At 52.5% G+C, this 22,650-nt stretch overlaps 1 protein-coding gene across 1 annotated transcript in view; it reads right to left on the bottom strand.

Annotated features, from left to right (window-relative positions):
• The window catches only part of LOC144124720 (mannose-P-dolichol utilization defect 1 protein-like), a 77,045-nt gene that overhangs the window by 15,224 nt on the left and 39,171 nt on the right, over positions 1 to 22,650 (bottom strand). The window contains exon 4 of the mRNA XM_077657573.1: positions 9,679 to 9,883. Coding sequence (XP_077513699.1) covers positions 9,679 to 9,883 — 205 coding nt within the window. The remainder of the gene's footprint in view (positions 1 to 9,678; positions 9,884 to 22,650) is intronic.

Raw genomic sequence — 22,650 nt, 5'->3', positions numbered from 1 at the left:
AGGAATGTGCGCCACACGCAACTCGCCCTCACACCACGGGTTGATGAGCGCCGAGACCACGAATCCATGCAAATCATCGCGCAAGATCGGCTACTCCCCAATGGGCACCTGCCGTCAATTCGATATACGGCTCGTGACAGGCACTGAACACCGTGAGGGTTGCGTATGGATTAGTCAACGCCATTAAAGGAGAAAACCTTCCAAATAACCAGCTGAGCGTGGACCGGTTACACTCGGCGTTCCAATCGAACACTCGCTACTAGAAATTCCTGTTCTTTCCGAATCCCATTTGAATACTGCACTCCGGCTGCGCTGAGCGCCGAGCGATTATGAAGGTTCGAACAGGCAATAAGCGTCCGGCCGCCCTTGCTTCGAAGGCAGGGCGCAACTCCTCAGCACACTCTTTGCACTGCACGGCAGCAGCATAGCGCAGCGTCTGTACGTCCACATAGTCAAAAAGTTGGGGGAGCCACTTAAACTGCGTCTTTAAGGGCATAACACAATAGCGGTTCCTCTTGCCCACGCAGAGACGGACATTGTTTCCTCTTTGACAACCACAATCGTTACGTGAAAGCCCGTACGACATAGAAAAATGCCCCGCTTTAACCAAGCCGTACGAACCTGCCTGCATGGCGCAGCGGTAGCGTGTCTAATTCCCAACCAGGATGTCACGACTTAGATTCCTGCGTAGGTTACATAGGTACGGTTACTATGAATACAACGGTGGGTCTGCTGCGTAGCAACTTGAAAGGCAACGCTTGTAACGTGAGTCGTTGTCTGTTCCGTGTATATATGAGAGTGAGGAGGAAGACGGCGGCCGACGGCCCGTGGGGTTGGCGCGTGGCTCGCGGTTGCTCCTATCACTAGAGATCCGATGCGCCGCAGGTGTAGCTAGCGCCGCCTGCGGTAGCCTTTTGTAACAGCCACCCCTTCCACCCAACCCGTTTTTTCCGTCACGCCGACACCGACTTTTCTGCGACACGGGGCTCTACGCTTTCGCGCAAAATGCTGCGTGGGCTCGCAATCAAATCACAGCGGCTCACAGTGGCGTTCGCGCACATAAGTGGCGTTCGCGCACATAAGTGGCGTGTATGGCACAACCCACTAAACGGAGCCGCTGAATAGCAATGAGTCGCTTTGTCAATCGCCTCCTATTTCCTGTCCATGGCCGGTGGCGAAGAGACGGCGCCTGTTATCCGGTACGCTAAGCGCCTATACTAACGTCTTCACTGCGGATTGAAACTCTAGCGCAACACGAGAGAGTAAAAACTGGTCACTGTCCAACACCTTATAGTGTTGGACAGTGTTGCAGACGTCCACGGCATTCTCAATGCATTCAAAGCCACAGCTGACAGTTTGACCTTCACACATGAAGAGATAAGACCCAAGTTTCTTACACATGTGTGCGCATGTGTGCCGGCCGTATAAAGTGAGATCAAATAAGAACTGCTATCTTTCCACAGTACGCGCTCAAAGGTAGTGACAGACCCACTTCAAATTTTCCAACACTTGGAAGAATCAAGTCCTGACAATCAATTTCAACGTCTTTACTCTGCTGTCTACGTACCTTCCACCGTTTCCAATCTCAGCGATGTTATGCTTCAGATGGCCAAAGGAAAGCAATCGCGTGGTACACATTCCGTACTTCCACAAAGCGTCGCACAATATCAAAACGGTAGCAGCAAGGCACAACAATGTCAGTGTGGTGTTTTCTGCTCCCTGCTAACTGGCGAAAATGTGCTCCATGATATATGGTAGACAGATGCAGGTGGCTTGTACAACGAAACATGCGATCTAGTGCACCGAATGCGATCCGCAGAGATATGCCAGGAATTTCAGGGAAGATTTAAGATTTCTCAAAAAAAGGTTTTTTCTGGGGCAAAAATATGACTTTTTCAGCACAGTATTACTAGTGTTGCCGGACACCAAAAAACCGGTGAATCGTGTTAACTAGTAAGCTGGTTAACTAATTTTTAATAATTAACTTTTTAACCAGTACAGTTAGGCGCCCAGTAGATATCAGATTTGTAGCCGGTCATTGGTAGAAATCACATCAGTTTTTAAAATTATGAAAACGCGATTACCCTTGGCACTGTGGCTCGATAAAATTTGCATTTTTTGACCAGTTACGTGCATTGGATTGCTTTGCGTGCATAGTTTTTGAAAGCTCACGTATTTTGATACGATGTAGCCAAATTTTGCCGAGCCACAGCTCCGAGAATTCCAACCTGTTGCCTAAGTGCCACAGTCAAGATATAAATATCAGAAATTAGTCACCCAGCTTATTAATTAAGACAATTCACCGACTCTCCGGTGTCCACCAACACAGGTGATACTTTGGCACAGAAGCCATATTTTTACACCTAAAAGCCTATTTTTGAAATTTAAGTCTTCCCTGAAACACCCGGTATATACCTGATCCCCCTTACGAGTCGTAAAGTGTAGTGTATACATCGGGCCCACCAGACGGTGCCTTCTTTATACAAAAGGAGTGGGGGACATCTTTCACACGAGTGCAGTCAATGCCGCCATAAATGTCGTCCTTTATTCGCAAGCACGAAATTCTTTAGCAAGGACAAAAAGCAGAGCAGAGAGGGAAGTTGCTGGCTTTTTACGTTGCAGACAGGTGAAGTGCCGGTCGATTTCGCTGCGAAAAAAAAAAGGCTTTTTTTTTGTTTTGGAACGCGCTTGATTCCAATTCCCCACCCATCGCCAATGTGTTTAGAACCAAGATAAAGTTTGGGTCTCTTGAGAGTTCGACTTTCTTCTTCTTTGTGCTTTTCATAATCTGATTGTCACAGGCCATTTACATTTGCCTCATTTACCCCCTTTTGGATCGTGTTTTTTTGTTTTTTTAAACATTTTCCCGTGTTACTAACTGGCTTTGTTATTGTACATCGTTTTCCTGCATAAAGATTACCATGCCCTTTACTGACAGTGACACTGTTTTTGCTTCGGAGGTTTTCAGTTTCTTTTTGCCCTACATCACGCACCGATCGCCGTTATCCTTTGAATTTCTCGTTCTTACCTCACCCTCACCTACCTCCACATCTACCTCTTCTTTACAAAATAAGAACTCAATTGGCGAGTTTAAAAATATGCAGCACTGAAAAATACCGCGTCGAGGAAGTGCTGAATAAAAGTGCAAATATACGTCCAATTCGTATTCGCATTTGGCTTCAACTTGACGGTCCCACCATTCGATTTGCTATCCAATATTCTGTTCCAAAACTTCCAATTCACCACCACTTATAGGAGTAACGGTGTCAAATTCTGGTGGTGCGTTCTGTATTTGCTATTATGCGTAAATCCCCAAGTGGAATTTGCCCACGCCTGGCAAATAATATATAACTGAATTCCCCCATAGAACCATAGATCCCTGGGAGTCCTCATATCACTCCTGATGCAGTGGTGCAGCGGATAAGCGATGCGCCACTGCCTTGCGATGGCAGGTGCTGCCAGCGGTGGGGCTTGCAAGACCCAGGCTGCCCTTCCCGAGCAACCTCGAGGTCACGAAGAGACGCACCACACAGACCAACATCGGCGAAATCTGGGACTGGGGATATCAGTCCTCTCGCACTAAAAACAATAGAAACATTCCCTCACACGTGGTTCTCCTTGGTTTCAGATTTTCAGTGACTCCTGGCTTACTTAGTATCTATATATAAGAACGGGCCTCTCATTTCTCCATCCTTGTTTACTCAGTCTGTGGGGCTGTCATTCTGACTACCCAACAAACATTACCCTGAAGGAATCAACCTAGTCTACAATTTGTAATACAAGTTAATGAATTCCTCTGCTTGATGCCAGTTTTGATATGTCTGTTGTTCCTCCTTTTTCAATGTGCATAAACAGCGCATGAGATTCCAACGGTACTTCGCGAACACCCACCGAGTCGATCGCGATGTACAGTTCAACGGTCACTGAACGCCGCCGCGTGGCACCGGCCAACCACAATCGAGTTCGATGACGTGCACAGACACGATGGGCATTCGAACTGTCCGTGTGGCATGGCCTATGAGTCCGCTAAAGACAGGCGCAGAGAGAGAGGGTCTTGTAATCGCCCTAGTCGGCTGCACCTAAACCGAGCCAGAGGGCACACTGGTCATAGACGCCGCGCACTGGCTTCCGCAGCGAAAGTATACATACGGTTTTGTCTGAAGCACCCAACAGCCCAAACTGAAACAAGCTCGTAAGCAACTGTCACGTATCTGCTACACCCCGAATGCCCCGAAGCCAACGTGGACACGACGCCGACGAATCTCGAGACCCCGAAGCGGGGAAACGGCGGCCACGCTCGCGCCGAGGCCGCCCGAGGGGCAAGCGGCCGGTGCGGCCATAGATCACCGCGCCGCGGCCAATTTCGGGGCCGGAACACGCCCCGCGGCCGCCCCGTCCGATGGCGTAATTAATGGAGGGGCGCTTAATTGCCTCCTCGAGGCCCCTCCCCGGTCCTCCTCGGCCACAGGGCGACCCTCGAAGTCGCGCGTCGCCCCTTCGGAGCACGAACGTCCAGCGCTGGCGGTCGATGCAGGCTGTCGCGTTAAGTGTCAACAGGCATCAGTGTTGGGGTTGAGTACCCTGCATGAGGAGCACTGGATGCGCGGTTCAAGAGCGACCGCGTGAGGAAAAAATGTGAACAAACGGGGCGCTATAACTACATTATGAGTTATGACATTGTTGGAACCCACGCAGGCGCAGGCCACGAAGAGACTGACAACGCGGCGGCGGCGATGTGCCTCAGGCCGCGAGCGTAGTATATACCGCGGCGGTGCCGGCGTTGATGGCGAATCGTCGCGCGCTTAGGGGTCCCAGTGCATTGCAGCTTTCTTGTGGTCAGCCTAGATGTGGTGGCGGCCTGAACATAAGTACGGAACGACCTAGACGGCTACTGCAGTTTCGAATATGTTTCTTGACGCTTGTTTTGTTAGCAGTCGTAACTTGAGGCCCCTGCTACTCAAAAGCTCACCTAGGCGGTCGGGATTCTCGCAAAGCACAACAAAAGGAGCGCGGGCCAGAGAGGGGAGTGTGAACTCAATACCGTTTCTCTCACGTCGGCACTGATATCACTCGCAAGCTCAGTTCCAAATGTGGTGCTGCACGGTGCCAAAGGATGCTCGTGAAATGCATCCGCTGACATCAGAAGAAAACGAGGAGCTCGAGGCTAACTTCTGCCAAAAAGTCTACGCGAGCCAATTGGCCACGCACTTCATACGCTAATGCATATACAGGACAAATCTCCACGCGCTGTTTAGTTTGTTTATAAGAAGGTTCCACCATGCAAGGTCGACTATGACGACCTGATCGTAATATCGATTTCCGGGACCGCGGCATGTAGATCGTTCGGTGCTGTGCATGTTGGCCTGTACCCTCTGTCAAAGGTATACGGCCCAAAGGGTTTGCTCATGAGGCCTGCTGTATGCTTCGTTATGCATCGTCAGTGACCTTTACCTCGCGAAAGCGGAATGGCGTCGCGTCGTCAATCCTGCCAAGCATTGGACTGCTAGATGTGCTGGGGAGCCCCGCTAAACAGCTTAGAACGAAACCCTTTGGGCATATACTTTTGACGGGGGCTGTACGCGTAATGGCCCCTAACGCGTTTACTTCCAGGCCCACCCAGTCCGGCGCCGACTCCGCGCAGCAGGTGGCCAATAACGCCCACCGGGATGACACCAACCAGGAGGGGGGGGATGCACAGTGCTCGGTTACACCGTTGAGCAAATGTACTGTGCCAAATAATACAAACAAGGGCACAAGGACGGGCGCAGTACATTTACTGAACGATGTACGACCGACTGGCCCAACAACATGCACTCGGTTACACCGTCTGCCAATGCAATAAATGTTGTGAAAAAACAACAACAGTGCACACGGGAGCAAGGAAAAGGACGGTGCGGCTTCTGGAAGGGCTTCAGCGCACATAGATGCTTCGTGCTGCCGGCCTCCTACTGTCCTTGGGAAGACCTTTGACTACGGAATCGCGTCATGGCGTAGACAGAAAGAAGCCCGCGAGACAAACGCACCCCGAGTTTGTGCGCACCTGCCCAATGTCGAATGTGCGGCTTTGGGAGCGGTGGACACTTCGCACGCATATATTCCGCAGAGCAAATGGGCGAACAGGCAAAGAGCAGGGCAAAACGGCGATTGCCCACGCATGGCGCTCCTGTCCATTCCGCGTTCAAGTTCGGTGCAGACGTTGAGCCTATCTCGCAAACTAAGCATGCTGGCAATTCGGGAACTGATACGAACTCGCTGAGGGCCCGCGACTTCCGCTTCCACAGTGAAGCCGGTGTGCAGCAGAGGTAAATGTGTAAACGCGTTTTCCTGCTACAGGACAAACGTTGAACGTAGGCAGAAAGACCCAGGCAATCATTTTTTACCAGGAAAAACAAATCCACGCAGCCGTCCTTCGTGACCCTTTGAGGACGTCCTGGAAGCCTCCCCTCCGTCCAGTTCTGCACTTCTGAGCGGGAGTTAATGCCACATTTTTCAGGGAGAAAAAAACGAGTTGGGTCCGAGCTAAGCTTGGCCCGTATAAAGCCCGCAAGCGGATGCGTCTCCACGTGCACCCGCGCGAATTAGATGCCGCATCCACCATAGGCGGGAGAAAGTCGGCACGACAACAGCGGCGGAATCCCCGACTGCCGCATGCCGGAGGAGGCGGGTGCGGTTTGTTTCTCCGCGCGTCGAAGCACTCCCCCCCCACTTTGCCCCCTCGGGCCGCAAGAGGTAGGCCGATGTAAGTGCACGGAGGCGGCTGAAGGAATTTCGAAAGCTGCCTCGAGTCGCCGCAAGCCCGAGCACTGGCGTTCATATATGCTCTCGTGGCAGCAAATTAGCCCAACTGCACGACCGCCGCCGCACGTCACGGCAGCGGCCACCCGCGCGACTCCATCGGCCGAGACGCAAGGGTCGTGAGAAATGGAATTAGATGGTTCATAGTTTATGGGTTTTAACGTCCCAAAGCAACCCAGGCTATGAGAAACGCCGCAGTGAAGGGCTCCGGAAATTTCGACCACCTGGGCTTCTTTAACGTACGCAGACAGCGCACAGTACATAGGCCTCTAGCATTTCACCTCCATCGAAATGCGACCGCCGATGCCGGGATCGAACCCACGTCCTTCGGGTCAGCAGCCGAGCACCATAACCACTGAGCCACCGCGGCGGCTCGGAATTGGAATACGGAGAAAAAAAAAATCGCGGGACCGGGAAGCAGTGGTAGTGCTGCGTGCGAAACACACACGTGTAGCCGTTTTTACTGCCTGCAAGAGACGCGCGCAGCTTTTCGGTCCCTGCGAGACGCGGACAGGGGTAGGAAACTCCGGCTAGTTTCGTTTTCAAATAATACTTCAGCGCACCTGGCGAAAGGAGACGATGGTTAAAATTGAATCACTCGCGCACATGCACGCAACCCGACAGCCTGCGGCGACTGCTGAATTGATTGAGGCACCGGGAAACGAAGCTGCTTTGTTTCCGCTGGCGGTGTGCGAATCCCGTCCAGAGTTGTTTTTAGCGCCCGCATTTGGGCGTTGTGTGTCTGTATACATAGTGGTACGGGCAGGGGAACTTAATTTTTCGTTCTTTTTTTTCGTCTCACAATAATTTTTGCATACATTAGTGATGCGGGGAGTCTACTTCAATTAAACTCATCGACACTCCGTCCGTCCGTCTGTCTGTCTGTCTGAAGCCGGTTTTGTGGCCTGGTTACCACCGGCTACACCTTGCCAAGTAAGCCACCCAGTGGGCAGGTGAGTAGTGGCACAGGCAGGTGCTATGGCAGGTGCTGCCATCGGTGAGACGGGTTGCGACCCAAATTACTTTCCCGAGCAGCCTCTCACGACTAAATGGGTTGCCGCCTGACACGGTGGGCCGGTTGTCCAGCACCCGGTGGGCAGCCTGCCACAAAACCGGCATCAGACAGACAGATATACATTATATCCGGACACAGGCTCCTAGGCTGTTTTTAGTCCCAATAAAATCTATGTCTGTCTGAAGCCAGTTTTGTGACCTGGTTACCACCGGCTACACCTTGGCAAGCCACCCAGTGGGCAGGTGAGTAGTGGCACAGGCAGGTGCTATGGCAGGTGCTGCCATCGGTGAGACGGGTTGCGACCCAAATTACTTTCCCGAGCAGCCTCTCACGACTAAATGGGTTGCCGCCTGACACGGTGGGCCGGTTTTCCAGCACCCGGTGGGCAGCCTGCCACAAAACCGGCATCAGACAGACAGATATACATTATACCCGGACACAGGTTCCTAGGCTGTTTTTAGTCCCAATAAAATCTATGTCTGTCTGTCTGTCTGAAGCCGGTTTTGTGACCTGGTTACCACCGGCTACACCTTGGCAAGCCACCCAGTGGGCAGGTGAGTAGTGGCACAGGCAGGTGCTATGGCAGGTGCTGCCATCGGTGAGACGGGTTGCGACCCAAATTACTTTCCCGAGCAGCCTCTCACGACTAAATGGGTTGCCGCCTGACACGGTGGGCCGGTTTTCCAGCACCCGGTGGGCAGCCTGCCACACAACCGGCATCAGACAGACAGATATAGATTATACCCGGACACAGTTTCCTAGGCCTTTTTTTAGCCCCAATATAATCTGTCTGTCTGTCTGAAGCCGGTTTTGTGGCCTGGTTACCACCGGCTACACCTTGGCAAGTAAGCCACCCAGTGGGCAGGTGAGTAGTGGCACAGGCAGGTGCTATGGCAGGTGCTGCCATCAGTGAGACGGGTTGTGACCCAAATTACTTTCCCGAGCAGCCTCTCACGATTAAATGGGCTGCCGCCTGACATGGTGGGCAGGTTGTCCAGCACCCGGTGGGCATCACGCCACAAAACCGGCATCAGAGAGACAGATATAGATTATACCCGGACACAGTTTCCTAAGCTCTTTTTTTAATCCCAATATAATCTATGTCTGTCTGTCTGTCTGAAGCCGGTTTTGTGGCCTGGTTACCACCGGGTGCTGGACAGTCTGCCCACCGTGTCAGGCGGCAGCCCAACTAATCGTGAGGGGCTGCTCGAGAAGGCAACTTGGGTCGCAATCCGTCCCACCGGTGGCAGCACCTGCCATAGCACCTGCTTTGTGCCACTGCGCTCCTGGTCACCTGCCCACCTGGTGGCTTGCCGAAGTGTACCCCCTGGTAGCCAGGTGAGAACCTGGGGTGCTGCGCCATTGCTCACCTGCCCACCAGGTGGATACCTGCCAAGGTGTTGCCGGTGGGCAGGTGAGGAGTGGCACAAGGTAGGTGTTATGGCAGGTGTTGCGATGTCCTTTCATTTTTGCGTGGAACACACACACCAACAACCACCTTAACCTAGCAGAGCAGAGCAGCACCGAAACACATCCTGCTAGCGTACATATCCGCATTTGGCCTAATTACCCAAATCGACTGACATTTTTCTGCTGGATAACGTTGCCGTGACAACAATAGGACGCTTCAAGCGCCTTTCCTCCGGCCGCTATTGCAGCATTTGACGCTGGCGTCTGCTCAGGCCGGACAGCGATATATACAGGAAGTTTCCTAACCCTGACGCGGCCACATTGCGAATGAGCTCACTTGCATGAGTCTTCAAGAGTAGCGCGCACTGCCAAACGATACAGTGTGGAAAGCAGGAGGGGGGCGCCACCGTAGAGATTTCTCGTAGGGTAGTAGTGGAGGTGTGTGAGGTGCGGCATACCTTTCCGCAGATGATGACTGGCAGGCTGATCAGCTGCGCCGACCAGAGCACGGGCACGGGCACCATTTTGCCCATGAGCAGGGCCAGCAGGCAGGCGTAGGAGGCGGTGAAGGCCACCATCTGACCACCCTGGCCCCGGTAGCGCATCACCAGCGCCGCGATCAGCGCCGTCTCCAGCATCAGGAACAGGCCCTCGCCCCACGCACTGCGCACACCAAGAGGAGGCACGCTATCGCAGCTGCACAGTGTTTCGAGAAAGAAAATCGTTACTAGAGCGAGAGCTCTACTTTTCGCACTGACACTATCAAGGACATTCAACGTTGGCGGATGACCTTCCAGCCAGGAGGAGGGAGGTGTGTCTATGACGTCATACCACGTGACTCGCATCAGCCCCTCGCCGCTCGCCACAGCTGCGCTCGCTCAGACTCCCGAGTCCCCGCGCTCGCTCGGCGCCGCTGACTCACGCCCCATCAGCGCCCGCCGCAGCTGCGTCGCTGATACCACGTGACTCTCCGCAGCGCCGCCGCGTTCGCTCTTCAGTTGCTTCGCCTACTTCCCCGGCGCTCGCGCTCAGTCTCATCATGAAGGACCGAGCTCTGCTCTGGAGCAAAACCAGAGATTTCGCTCGTATAACTAGGTTTAACTGGGCTAAACCTCATTTTTTTCACAATGTTTGTTTGCTCTCAGGTATGACGTGGAGGTTGCACACTGACACCTGTTGCGAACAGTAACGGCATCTGGCAGCGATAATTGTCAGGTTCGTAAAGCAGAAATGGGAAACAGACATCGCCTGCAAATCGTGATCATCATCATCAGCCTTACTGCACCCACTGCAGGGCAAAGGTCTCTCCTATGTACCTCCAATTTACCCTGTCCTTTGCCAGTTGCGCCCACCCTATGCCTGCACACTTCCTAATCTCATCCACCCACCTAACCTTCTGTCGCCCCCTGCTACGCTTGCCTTCTCTTGGAATCCACTCCGTTACCCTTAAAGGGCCACAGAAAGAGGTGTTTGAGCTTGATGATGATGAATTTTTATGGCGGAAGGGCATCTGATGCCAAAGAGCGCCATGGCACAAGGTATTTTAGATTTCTCAAGGTGGGGTCAAAGACACATTTCCCACGCATTTCACCCTAAATAAGCCAAGCACCAGACCAGGGGAAAGCTTGTACCCATTGTATCACCGGTGGGTACCCGACGGCACTGAGGATCGAACCCCGCACCTCCCGCATGCGAGACGGATGCTCAACCACTCGGCCACCGCTGCGGTTCTGTTTGAGCTTGGCTTTAAAATGTTTGCACTATGTAGAGTACAGGCCACCGAGCGTTCATGCCGTGTACGAGATCTCAAAAGTGAGCGGGAAATTTTAATTAAAAAAAATTACAATAAATTTTTGAACATTCCCGCTTTCGCACCTCGCGGCTACGCGCGGCGCCGGGCTTTTGCGCGAAAACCTGGCAGACGACGTCACGTCTCGCAAATGACGTCAGCAGCCGGGGGTTATCATTGGATCACAGCGCCAAATTCTTTCCGACGTCACGCGCTACTGCGGCCGCGGCCACTCCGCAGCCGGCGGAGATAGAGGAGGGGCCGAGTGAGTGGGGCCGGCGAAGGAGCGCCGCCGTTTTTGTGTGCGAGAGAGGGAAAGGCGCGAAGACGCGGAAAGTCCAATTTTGTCTGCATATCACTCAGCTTCGACAAAACGCATTAAAATAATTCTTGCTGGGGGATAATTGTGAACCATCGTCTTTTAACATCCCAGTCATATCGCACCTTTATTGAGACCCCCTTCCTGGGTCCCTTTAAGGACCAGCGGCTATCTTGCCTTCGCAGTACATGCCCTGCCCGAGCCCATTTCTTCCTCTTGATTTCGACTAGGATGTCATTAACCCGCGTTTACTTCCTCACCCACTCTGCCCGCTTCCGGTCTCTTAACGTTACACCTATCATTTTCATGGCTCGCTGTGTTGTCCTTCTTAAGCTGCACCCTTTTCGTTAATAATAATAATAATAATAATAATAATAATAATAATAATAATAATAATAATAATAATAATAATAATAATAATAATAATAATTGGTTTTTGCGGATAGGAAATGGCGCAGTATCTGTCTCGTATATCGTTGGACACCTGAACCGCGCCGTAAGGGCAGGGATAAAGGAGGAAGTGAAAGAAAAAGGAAGAAAGAGGTGCCGTAGTGGAGGGCTCCGGAATAACTTCGACCACCTGGGGATCTTTAAAGTGCACTGACATCGCACAGCACACGGGCGCCTTAGCGTTTTTCCTCCATTAGCGAAAGCCTCCACGTTTCTGCACCGTAGGTGAGTACAGGTAAGATACAGCTGCTGTACACTCTTGAGGAATATTGGCAACCTGCTGTTCATGACCCGAGAGAAACTACCGTATGCACTCCACCCCGTTCTTATCCATTTAGTTATTTCCCTCTCACGACCCGGATCAGCTGTCACTACCTGCTCTAAGTAGATTCATTTACCACGCGAGGACCAACAAGCGGGCAGAAAAAAAAGGAAGGGCAAGTATGCCTAGGCGCACGGATGAAGCCACAACATCCAGTAAGAGGCCTTCTAACGACGAGTATGGATATCTCGCAAGAAAGCTGAAAGAGACGAGGTACATCCGCACGTTACTAGAAAAAACCAGCGCGACTTCACCGCTTTCACCTTCCGGTCGATCACGAAAGACGATACACCCCACTCCCCCGTCCATTCACACACACACAACCATGATTCTCAGTAAATTGATACGCCTAGCACAGCGCGTGCCGCTACCGCGCACAGCGCCCCGCCACTGCGCAAGCGCAGATCGCCCTGACACAAGATGGCGCCACATTCCCTTCAACAGCGGGCCCGCCTGCCGCGTCGGAACCAATCAGCGCGTGCGCAGTGGCGGGGTACGGCACGGCTCGCGGTAAGTGGTAGCAGTATGCGCTACGCTAGATGTGCCTAATATATCCTGCGCACCGTCGAGCACTGCGCCCGACGGTAAGCTCAAGTTGAGGATAGGCGTGTAAAGGCGCAGCACCCAGCAAAAGACAGCGCTGGCCGATTTCGCTGCTGTCCATTACATTCCACGGCAGACCGATAAACGTCTCTCGTTTTCATTGTTGCTGTTGTTTTTCAACGCTTTTCCAGCATTGACTTTCTGAATACTGCTATCAACACGCCGACAGAAGACACCGTTCAAGCACACGCGGGAGCCGCAATCACTGCTTTGAATAAGCTACGCAGCATTCGCGAGCACGCACACAGACCAGCGTGCCTGTACGCGGTGAGCCCTGGGACCAACGCACGGGACGAAACCGGACTCGGGAGACACAGTAGCAGGGGTAATGCTTTACTGAAAATAAAACAATAGAAAGAAAGGGCGCTGCTAACAGCCGCACGCTCTTCGGACACCACTCAATCTGCAGCCGGCGGAAATAAAAGAGGTAGGTTGTAAAGAAATAGGTGAAGACGGAAAATAGACTCGAAAGAGGTACTATTTCCAACCTGACTACGACTACACGTGCACAAGCAAAAAGAAAACACCAACTGAACAGGCAACTGTCCACGTAAACAACGTGACAGGTTCCGGCGAAAGCGCGGACAGACGGGCGCCAAGCCCCGACTAATGCAGCTCTGTGACGGAAGAACCTGCGGCAAACACCTCCGGCTTGTTACCGTCCGACGACTGTACCTCTCTTCGCCCACGTCCTGCCAAGCACGCCGTTCTAACCTCATTAGGCGCACAGATTATTACCCAGCGTCCGCGCCTGTTATTACCCATTGAATTCCAACCGGAAATATTCAAGCTAGAAATATTTTTCCAGGCAGCTGTGATGTGGCCGGGCGTGGCTTGGTAACAAGGAAACGGCGAACAGCGCGAGGACAACACACAAATCCTATCAACAAAACTGAACAGCGTAGGTGTTCATATCGCTGAACGAAAGGTGCGCGGAGGAACAGATTGACACAAAGCAAGGGCACATGCCGACACGAACAAACCCGACACGTTCGTGGCAACATCGCAGCCCACATATCGTTGTTTCGTCCACATTACTAGCGTTCAATGAAATTCTGTTGACAGGCCCCCGTGTTGTTTTCACGCTGTGTCCTTGTCGTCTATCCGCCCTTCAATATGTCCACGCGAAGCTTTCACGCCCAGTTTTTCCGTTCTAGTGCCCTGCAGTATAACTGTGTATTTGAGGTTTCTTTTTTCACGAGCTTAAGGCTGCCACTTCGGGACGATTAGCCACTCAATTTGTGCTTCGTCCCGCTGCCAGAGTCCCGACTGGCGAGACGACAGAAATATACTCAGAACAATCTACGGATGCGATTGCGCTGCTCTCGCCGGGTTTGGGTAACAGCGGGAGGTACGCCCCACAAGAATGTAAGTAAACTAACGTTTCCAAAGGAGCTTTGACGAAGATGATAAATTATCGAACGCCACTTCAGAGCCTATGTGCTTTTAAACCAACCCAACTGAGCCGGAGTTGCGCCTCAGGTAGGGGCACTGGGCGAAGGCGCGGCCCATAGAAACATGTGCAACAACACTTACCAAATCATCCTCATCTGACAGCGCACCTATTGAGGCACCAGTTCTTTAAAACGGCAAGTACTTTCGAGAGCACCAAATGTTTGGAACGTCCCTTCAAAGATGACATTTTTCTAAAACGCCATGATGTATGTTGTCATGTCGGACACACCCCGAACAACGTCTAGGCGCAAGACGAGCTGGGTGTTCCTCCTAGTCGGACTACGTAGCCACATATGCTACTGCGTGCGACATCTGCTTGCAAATACAGTTCTTCAAACTGGATAGCCTGAACTGTTCTACATGGAAGGTAAACCTCAAACGGCATGATAGGCGAACTGCGCACCGTTGCAGTAGACGGCGCCGACAACTGCCCCGGCCATCTCCAGAGACCGCACGCGCCCCCTGTTTGTAAATGCGGTGTTGACCTACACCTTGAGGCTAAATCTGCCCGCGTAGCCGTGACGATATGAAACTTTTTTTTTCATTACAAAGCATTCGTCGCATCATGAAAGGACTGCAAAACCTGGGATATTAATAGCAATAATGCCGAAATCGGTCATAATATTTCCCGAGGCAGGAAAACAAAACACCACAAGGAAATCTAAATGTTTTCATTCATGCGTTATATACCCCCTTAGACCCGCAGTAGAGACAAATTATACAGGCTGCTATCTCGCATAAGCAGTATCTGCGCCCTGCAACAAAACGGACAGAACATAACCCCAAATACCTGTTCAGAGATAAATACGTGCTAGAAGGACTCAATAACTGAACAAGCACTGACTACACAAGGCCAATGCAGTCAGCAGATTCGCGCACGTCGCCAGGTGTCGCCACCGGTAATAGAATGTCCGCGTGACACAATTTTTTTTAATACAGTCGAACCTCGGTACAACGGTTTGGTTTATGGTTTATGGGGGTTTAACGTCCCAAAGCGACTCAGGCTATGAGGGACGCCGTAGTGAAGGGCTCCGGAAATTTCGACCATCTGGGGTTCTTTAACGTGCACTGACATCGCACAGTACACGAGTAGAGTTTCGCCTCCATCGAAATTCAACCGCCGCGGCCGGGATAGAACCCGCGTATTTATGGTCAGCAGCCGAGCGCCATAACCACTAAGCCAACCTAGCTACAACGAAACGTCTATAAAACATAATGACTATAATAACACCAGAATGTGTGGTAGTTGCGAGTCTGGCGTACCCGTTCATGTAACTACATTGGTGCACTGCGGTGAAGCCGCCTTATAGACATTTAGGTTGTGTGGTGAAGTCTGAGGCGCGCCAATCTCCAATTCTGAGCGCGGCAAAGCCACCCTACCGGGGGCCTGTGGCTCAGTTGCCAACTTGGCGACAGCCGACGCCCTGCTCGCCAACTTCTGACCAATACAATGTCGTAGCTGCGTTCTGCGGCGCGAAGTCAGGGAAGCCTTCTTTCAATCATCCCGGTCAATGCGTTTTTCGACTTTAACTTGCTCCCGTTTCCTATTTCTCACTGAGCGAAATAACTAGCACGTTGTGCTTCCGACGCGCAAGAATGGTCTCGACTCCGACAAGCGAAATTTCCCGCAGCACCGCCTGCCACGGCGCAAACACTGTGGGAAATTCCAAGGCTTTGTGAATTTCTCTCTGCTATGCCATTTTGCAGACAAAAGCCTCAGAACTCACGCAAAGCGCAGCCGAATTTGGACATTTCCAAGCTGCTGGGAATTCTATTCCCTTGAAAGCTCCCGTAGAAGACCATGTATTTGATACATCTTTTTACGAAGTCTTAGAAATCGACATAACCAGCACGGTGTTGGGGCAAAATTAAAAGACAGAGACCGCTGGAGGAAAGAGAACACATGCCATTTTTGCCCTAAACTTGTCTATTAACCAATTTCAGTTTTACTGATGTAACGAACACGAAACGAATACCACTGGGTATTTCGCACTAACTACATGGATGCATAAAAGTGCGCAGCAGTTCCGTGGCCATTCGATGCGGTAAACTGAGACGGCAGCGCATAGCCTGCCCATTCAAGCACCGCGCATAACATGCCAAAAACGCTCCCCGCCTCAAGCGGAGCCCACACGCAGTGTTTCTACGGACGACTAATCGGCACCGACGCTACAAAATTTTTTTACGCCGACCCACCCGTATTCGCCTCCACACGGGTGCAGCGCGGCAAGCACGCCCCACTTCGCCTCCACACGGTTTCCCCACTTTTAAAGCTCTCCGCTGCACACGACCTGCCGCGAGCGCGCCGTGCACTGCGCTTCTCGGCACCGTGCGCAGTTTAGCTTGTTTCCGCGGCGTGGTCGCGATGTGTTATATGACTATTTGGAAGTCTGTTTGGCATGCCTGCTGCTATCGAACTATCACTGTCTTCTCAAGACCAAGATGAGTGTGGCAATGGTGGAGAAAAAAAGCGCAAGAGAATTTCCGTAGACCAAACGGCGGTAGTGATCAAACCAGCGATAGCCTTCAGCCTAGCGCTTCCATTTTTACCGCATGACATTACTGTCATGCGGTGAAGCCGTCACAGAACAAAAATATCGTGTGGCGAAGTCTACCTACCGGGTTTGACTATCTAATAGCGCTGCAGTGCGGCGAAGCCAGCCTGCCAAAGGACACTGCCGCTGTTGTGACCCGCGCGTGCTCATGCCTGATGCGGGGAAGGCAGCTAAAGCAGTTATTCGTGACGGAACTGCCGCCGCGAGCCCGCTTTTAATGCGCAATTAACGCATCCATTGTCAAGAAGACGACACTAAGTATTCACAGCACGCATTTCTGTCTGTTATACATGTGTACACATCGCTCAAGGCTTTTTCTGAGTGAGGTGCACCACCATACCAGTGTTTTTTTTTTGTTTCAGGTGAATTTAGCACCCTTCATGTCGCAAAAAAAAAAAAACGGTTTTTATGCCATATAGCGAACGCGGTGAATAATGATTTGTAGTTTATGGGGGTTTAACGCCACAAAGCGACACAGGCCATGAGGGACGCCGTAGTGAAAGGCTCCGGAAATTTCGGCCACCTGGGGTTCTTTAACGTGCACTAACATCGCACTGTATACGGGCTCCTAACTAGAATTTCGCCTCGATCGAAATGCGACCGCCGCTGCCGGGATCGAAGCCGCGTCTGCAGTCATTTTTTCGGCCGCGTCAGCTGGGGCGCTCGATGGCGCGCAAAAGGATCCCTTGGGGGAATAATTTTGTAGAGGATTCCGGTACGAACCGCTGCAAAGACGGGCGCGCATCAGCGATTCCATTGGGAGCAACTTTTGTAGGGTTTTCAACGGAGCTTCAATTTTGAACACACAAGCACGCTGGCCCCAACGCCGCCCGGCACACAGGCTAAACGCCAGCTATACTGTTCTGGGTATGCGTGGTGGTAGGTAAGACCGTTGACACAGTAAAGTTGCTGCCAAGGTGGCATGTGACTATAACGAATAACCCCGTGCCTTCGACTTTGTTATAACTCAGCTTAAATTCCAACTCTTTCCTTCAGCGAAAAAAATTAACCGCCTAGCCCATATCGCTGCTCTGATTCTTTTGTTACCATGCCAATGAACAGGCCACCGCACGGCGACAACACCACGGACCGGGAACGGCAAGAGTGCTTCACTGCGCGATCCAGCGCTAAAAGGGTAAGCCCAACCCCTGAGAACAGCTAAACTGCCACTGACAACCTCAGAGCAGATAAGGATAATTCAGAATTTTTCACATTTATTTTACGCGTGGCAGTGGCTGTGACGTCAGTGGCCGAGTACAAGGTGGCGGGATGGAATCCTCGAAGCGCGCTTACAGCCTCGGGTCGATATGACTCTCGTAGCACACCACGCAATTTTCATCGCATCTTTGTTCAAAGATTCCTTGGTTGGTTCAGCTCAATTTCCTGCCACACCGTTCCTCCGAGAACAGTGCACACCACATCCGAGGAACATTTTAAAAGCAGCCACGAAAGACTGTGCAATGTGCCAGGGGGGGCACGCATCACGTATAAGCGCTCGCGGCTCAACAGAGGGGTCTGAGCGAAGAGCCAGAGGCCAGCGGCGAGATGCGGGCACCCCGGAGAGAGGGCGAGACGGAGAACCCGCGTGCGTCCACGGTGGACGGGACCGAGGCGCACGGCACCGCGACGGCCCACCGCTCGCGCACGGGGCGCCGTGATTGGAGGAGAGCGAGATCGAAGCGCGCGCATCAAAAGGAGCGGCCGGGGCGGAACCCCTGGGCCTCGTCACGTGGCGGCGCGCACGCGGACCCATCCCTATTACGAGCGGCTGCACTTAGGCGACTCCGGCTCTGTCTTTCCCTCCGTCGGAGCGTAATTAGTACACTCTCGGCGGCCGCACGTGCGCCTCGAGGGGAAGAGGAAGCTGAGGAAAAGGGGAAAAAAGGGAAAACCGTCTCCGACGTAGATGGCGCTCGCTGACTGCGCCGCCGCGCGAGACGCGCGGCAAATGAGCCGTGGCTCTGGAAATGCAATTAGGGATGCAGGAAAAAGGCGCTTCCCGTCTCAGCCCCCCCCCCCCCCCCCCCCCGCCTATCCCGAGATAGGCGGCCGGGAAGAAGAAGGAGAATAAAGGCGCGCCGCGGAGTCGTCGCAACCCGCTCGGAGGCGCACCCTACCACAGAGCGGTAAAGCCAAGCGGGAGAGGGTTAGAGAAGGGTGGCGCGCGCGGCGCCCCGAAAGGGGTTCTTTTCCCCTTTTGCTTCCCCCGCCCATGCTCCCAACGCTAATGGATTCCCTTACATAAAGCGCCCCGATGCCCTTTCCCTTACAGTAATGGGTATCGTGCGGTGACCGCCGCCTCCGCACTTCCGCTTCTCCCGAAAAAACTCGTCTCCCTTTCCCTACGCTTTTCCTCTGCCCCCTTCCCAATGTCCCTACTACCCCTGCTCTGCATAGACACGCACACACACATACACACTCAACACCCGCGCTCGCGCGTCGTTGGCCACGCGGTCATTGTTCTTGCGGTTTCGTTCCCCCCCCCCCCCCACACTTTTTTTGAAAGCCTCGAATCGGGAACGCACCAGTGCACGTAGCGCAGCTCAACCCTACAAACGGGGGAAGGGTGTAGAGGCAACTCGTCGCCTCCTTTTTTTATTTTATGCCCTCCGCGTGAAGGTATATGCGTGCCGCCTCAGTTTGATGGATACCCCGGGCGCCGGCCCCCCAGCGACATCACGCAGTGGCACACCGCAGCCCAAAGTTCGCGGTGCCGGCGGGAGAAAGAGAAAGCGAAGCAGAGGAGCGACAATTTGTTATGGGGTTAAGGGAACGGCGCGGACCCACTGTTTGCGTAAGAGCGGCCAAGCGTGCCCGACGACGATGCGGCCCGACCCGCGGCTTCCCTCGGGGTCGGGCCGCAGGCTGACGCGGGAGCCGCGGCGGTGCGCTCGGAGCTGCACTCGTTGTTGCGCGCGCTGGCGATCGTCGCACGCGGCAGCGCTTTTCCCGCTCAACCTAGACGCGCACGATGCCCCGCGGAGATAAAAGGTGCATTTGGTCCCTGCATATACGGGCGGTTCTCAGCGACGTGACCGCGGACGATGAACCCGGAAGATGTGAACAGACTTACTGCCAGGGGAGTTACAACAACGCACAGCTAACTGAACCCCGCGAAAATACATACACGAGAAATGCGAGCATGCAAAAAACCTCCCGCGTCACCCGCAGGTCAAGGCGCATACACACTTCAAATAAGGGGCCCCGAAAATTCCTGTCAGCACTTCCCCGCGCTTCTTTCTGCAATCCGCGCCCTACTAACACGGGGACAACACGTTCCGAAAAGCGGCGGTATAGATGGAGAGATATATTCTATAAAAGGAGACCGAAGAAGAGCGTGGGTGGGGTCCTCAGTCCAGGACTCCAGTGGCTTCCGCCGACGCTTTGGCGATGGCGACTAGCGCCTCCTGGCCTTCTAGGGAGCCGCTAGCTACCGTCGGTACTGCAGAAGTACACGACGGTGATATACGATTCGCTGAGCGACCGCTGCTCACAAAGCTTCAGAACGCCTGCGCTGCGGAGAAGAAAGCTAACGAGACGAAGAAACGGTGTTTTTATTGCAGAAGTAATGCTGGTGTGCACCCAACCCCCCATGAATCCGATATCGACATGAAACCTCCAGACGCAACCCATCAACAAGCCTTTACCAAGCCTCCACCCTGCACAGGGACTCCGCCCACTAGAAACTCACGCAGTAGCAGAATGAAAAAGCGTCGGCAAAATCGAATGAAAAGGTGGAGTGGGAAAGTCAGCTGCCCACCAGAAACACTCCCCACCACCCTATCCACCTCCACACACCTTCACCCCCAGAAAAATTCTGTCGTGTGAGTGAAGCTTCGGCTTACAGTAAAAGCATCAAGTATTCGTCGAAGATAAATCCTACTGCTTTCGCGGGACTGTCACTTCAGATATCTGATTGTTCCGTAATTTTTTGACGAAAGGTGTAGCATCTTGAATAGGACAAGTTGTCACGATAGTTCGTGCTGATCCATTGTTGTTGACTGCGCTTAAAGTATACGGACAGAAGACAGAAAACATGACGTCACCGCCTGTGGCGTCGTCTTTCTTGTTTTTTGTCTTCTGTCAGTGTTTTTAAGCGCTGTCAACAACACAGATGTAGCATCGCCACATGCAGAGGGAAAAAAAGGAAACCAGGTTGTTTCAGGTTAAAGAAACTCCCGGACTTTTCGTCCACTGTGATCAGACGCTGCACCCCAGCACACAAGACTGCGCCCTCTCCGGAAACAACAAGGACAACAGGTATTCGTTAAGTAGTAGTATGTTGTTATTTATTGAAGGGGCTCTAATAAAGTTGTGGTATAATGCCTGTGAAGTTAAAGGACGCCGTGTCACGGGTATCCTTCACGGGCATGTGCTTTGTAGAAGCTGAGTTATTTTTAGTAAAAATTTGAAGTTCATCGTCTTCGCGCCTTTCCCTGTCCTCTGGGCACTTTTTAGACCTGAAACGTCGGCGCTCCTCCGCCAGCCCCACAGTGGGGAGTGAAGCTTCCTGACCCGCCGGAGTTACGCCGCTCATTGGCCGTGGCCATGGTAGCTGCCTGACGTCTGAAATAATCTAATAGCCATCTCTGAACAGGTATACGCAGGAGCGGGGCGACGGAGAAAAATGCGAGCACGAAAAAATCGCCGGAAATGGCTCGCCAACGTTCGCGCGTGATTGTGGGTTCTCTGCTGCGTGTAGAAGTGCATTACTTGGTTCAAGTGCTCATGACAACACGATGCAGTGATTGAGCGAGTTCATGTGACTCCCCGGAAACGTGTTTCAGAGCCTCCTTAAACAAAACAAAAAGGACGGAGGAGAACTTTGTCGGCCGCGGCATCTGCTATCAGATACTGAAGCACCTCAGCTTGAGGCCAGGCAGCGAGCAGACCGATCGCAATTTCGAGAGGTGTTACGCTTCGTTATATGTGCACACCGGGCCACGAGCCAGTTCATAAAGCGGTAGCCATCATCGCCCAGCCAGCTTTGAGCAGTACTCTGACGAGGCGGGTTGAAGCAGCCTACCTGTTGCTCAATGCATCACAATTGCCCCACAGACAGCATAAACCTTTGCGGCCCAGCCTGTACACAAATGAGTGGGCGCATAAAAATAAATTATTAAGGATCCTAAGGCAAAATTGTACATGTTCTGATCCAGCCCACACGTTTGTAAGTGTTTAGGAGACAAAACTGTCTGGCTAGTTCGGGAAAGCAACCAAAAATGAACCTCTCATCGCTTCGTAAAAAGTGTGCATATTTCAAAACTTCCCAGATAACGGTTGAGGACTCCTCACCGCTGCAACAGGAGTGACGTTTAGTTGTATTTCACCATGAGAAGGAAACCGCTCTACATTTTCTAGAGGAAACCTCTATGCCGAAGCATAGAGGTTTTCTCTAACTCGATGCAGCTTTGATATCTATTAGGGTAACGGTTTCATCAATAGAGAGCTAGCCTCTGGGTTCATTTTCTCAATTAAGGGATATTTTTTTTTCATGCCTCGAAGCCAGACGTTAAGTCAGACGGCTTGAAAGAGCAACAAATGTGCAAATAAATCAGAGATTCGCGGTTAGTTTGTTTATGGGCCGCAAATGCATAAAAGACGAAGGAAGTCTCGCACAAAAGCCCCCAACGCCAAGACCACCTGCATCGCAGAGCTGCATATACAGAATGAATGGTAGCCTCTTCGAAAGGACCAATACCTGGCAACCACAAGCATCCACGCGTGTAGACCAACCGCCGGCATGCCGTGCTTCGGGGAGGGATATACCGCATGTAGAGACCAGAGCGCATCCTCGACTACAGGCCGCTCGTGTATCGCCTGCACAGCGACACAGTACAACCCGCGGCGAGAAACACCGCAGCGCCCATCGCTGTCTATCGGAGAATTTTAATGGGAACGCATTTCTGTCTCATGAGTGCCATATGTACAGGACCT

This window comes from Amblyomma americanum, chromosome 3 (genome assembly GCF_052857255.1).
Source record: "Amblyomma americanum isolate KBUSLIRL-KWMA chromosome 3, ASM5285725v1, whole genome shotgun sequence".
Lineage (NCBI taxonomy): Eukaryota > Metazoa > Arthropoda > Arachnida > Ixodida > Ixodidae > Amblyomma > Amblyomma americanum.
Note: the sequence above shows the minus strand (reverse complement) of the source record. Positions and strands in the feature narration are given on the sequence as shown.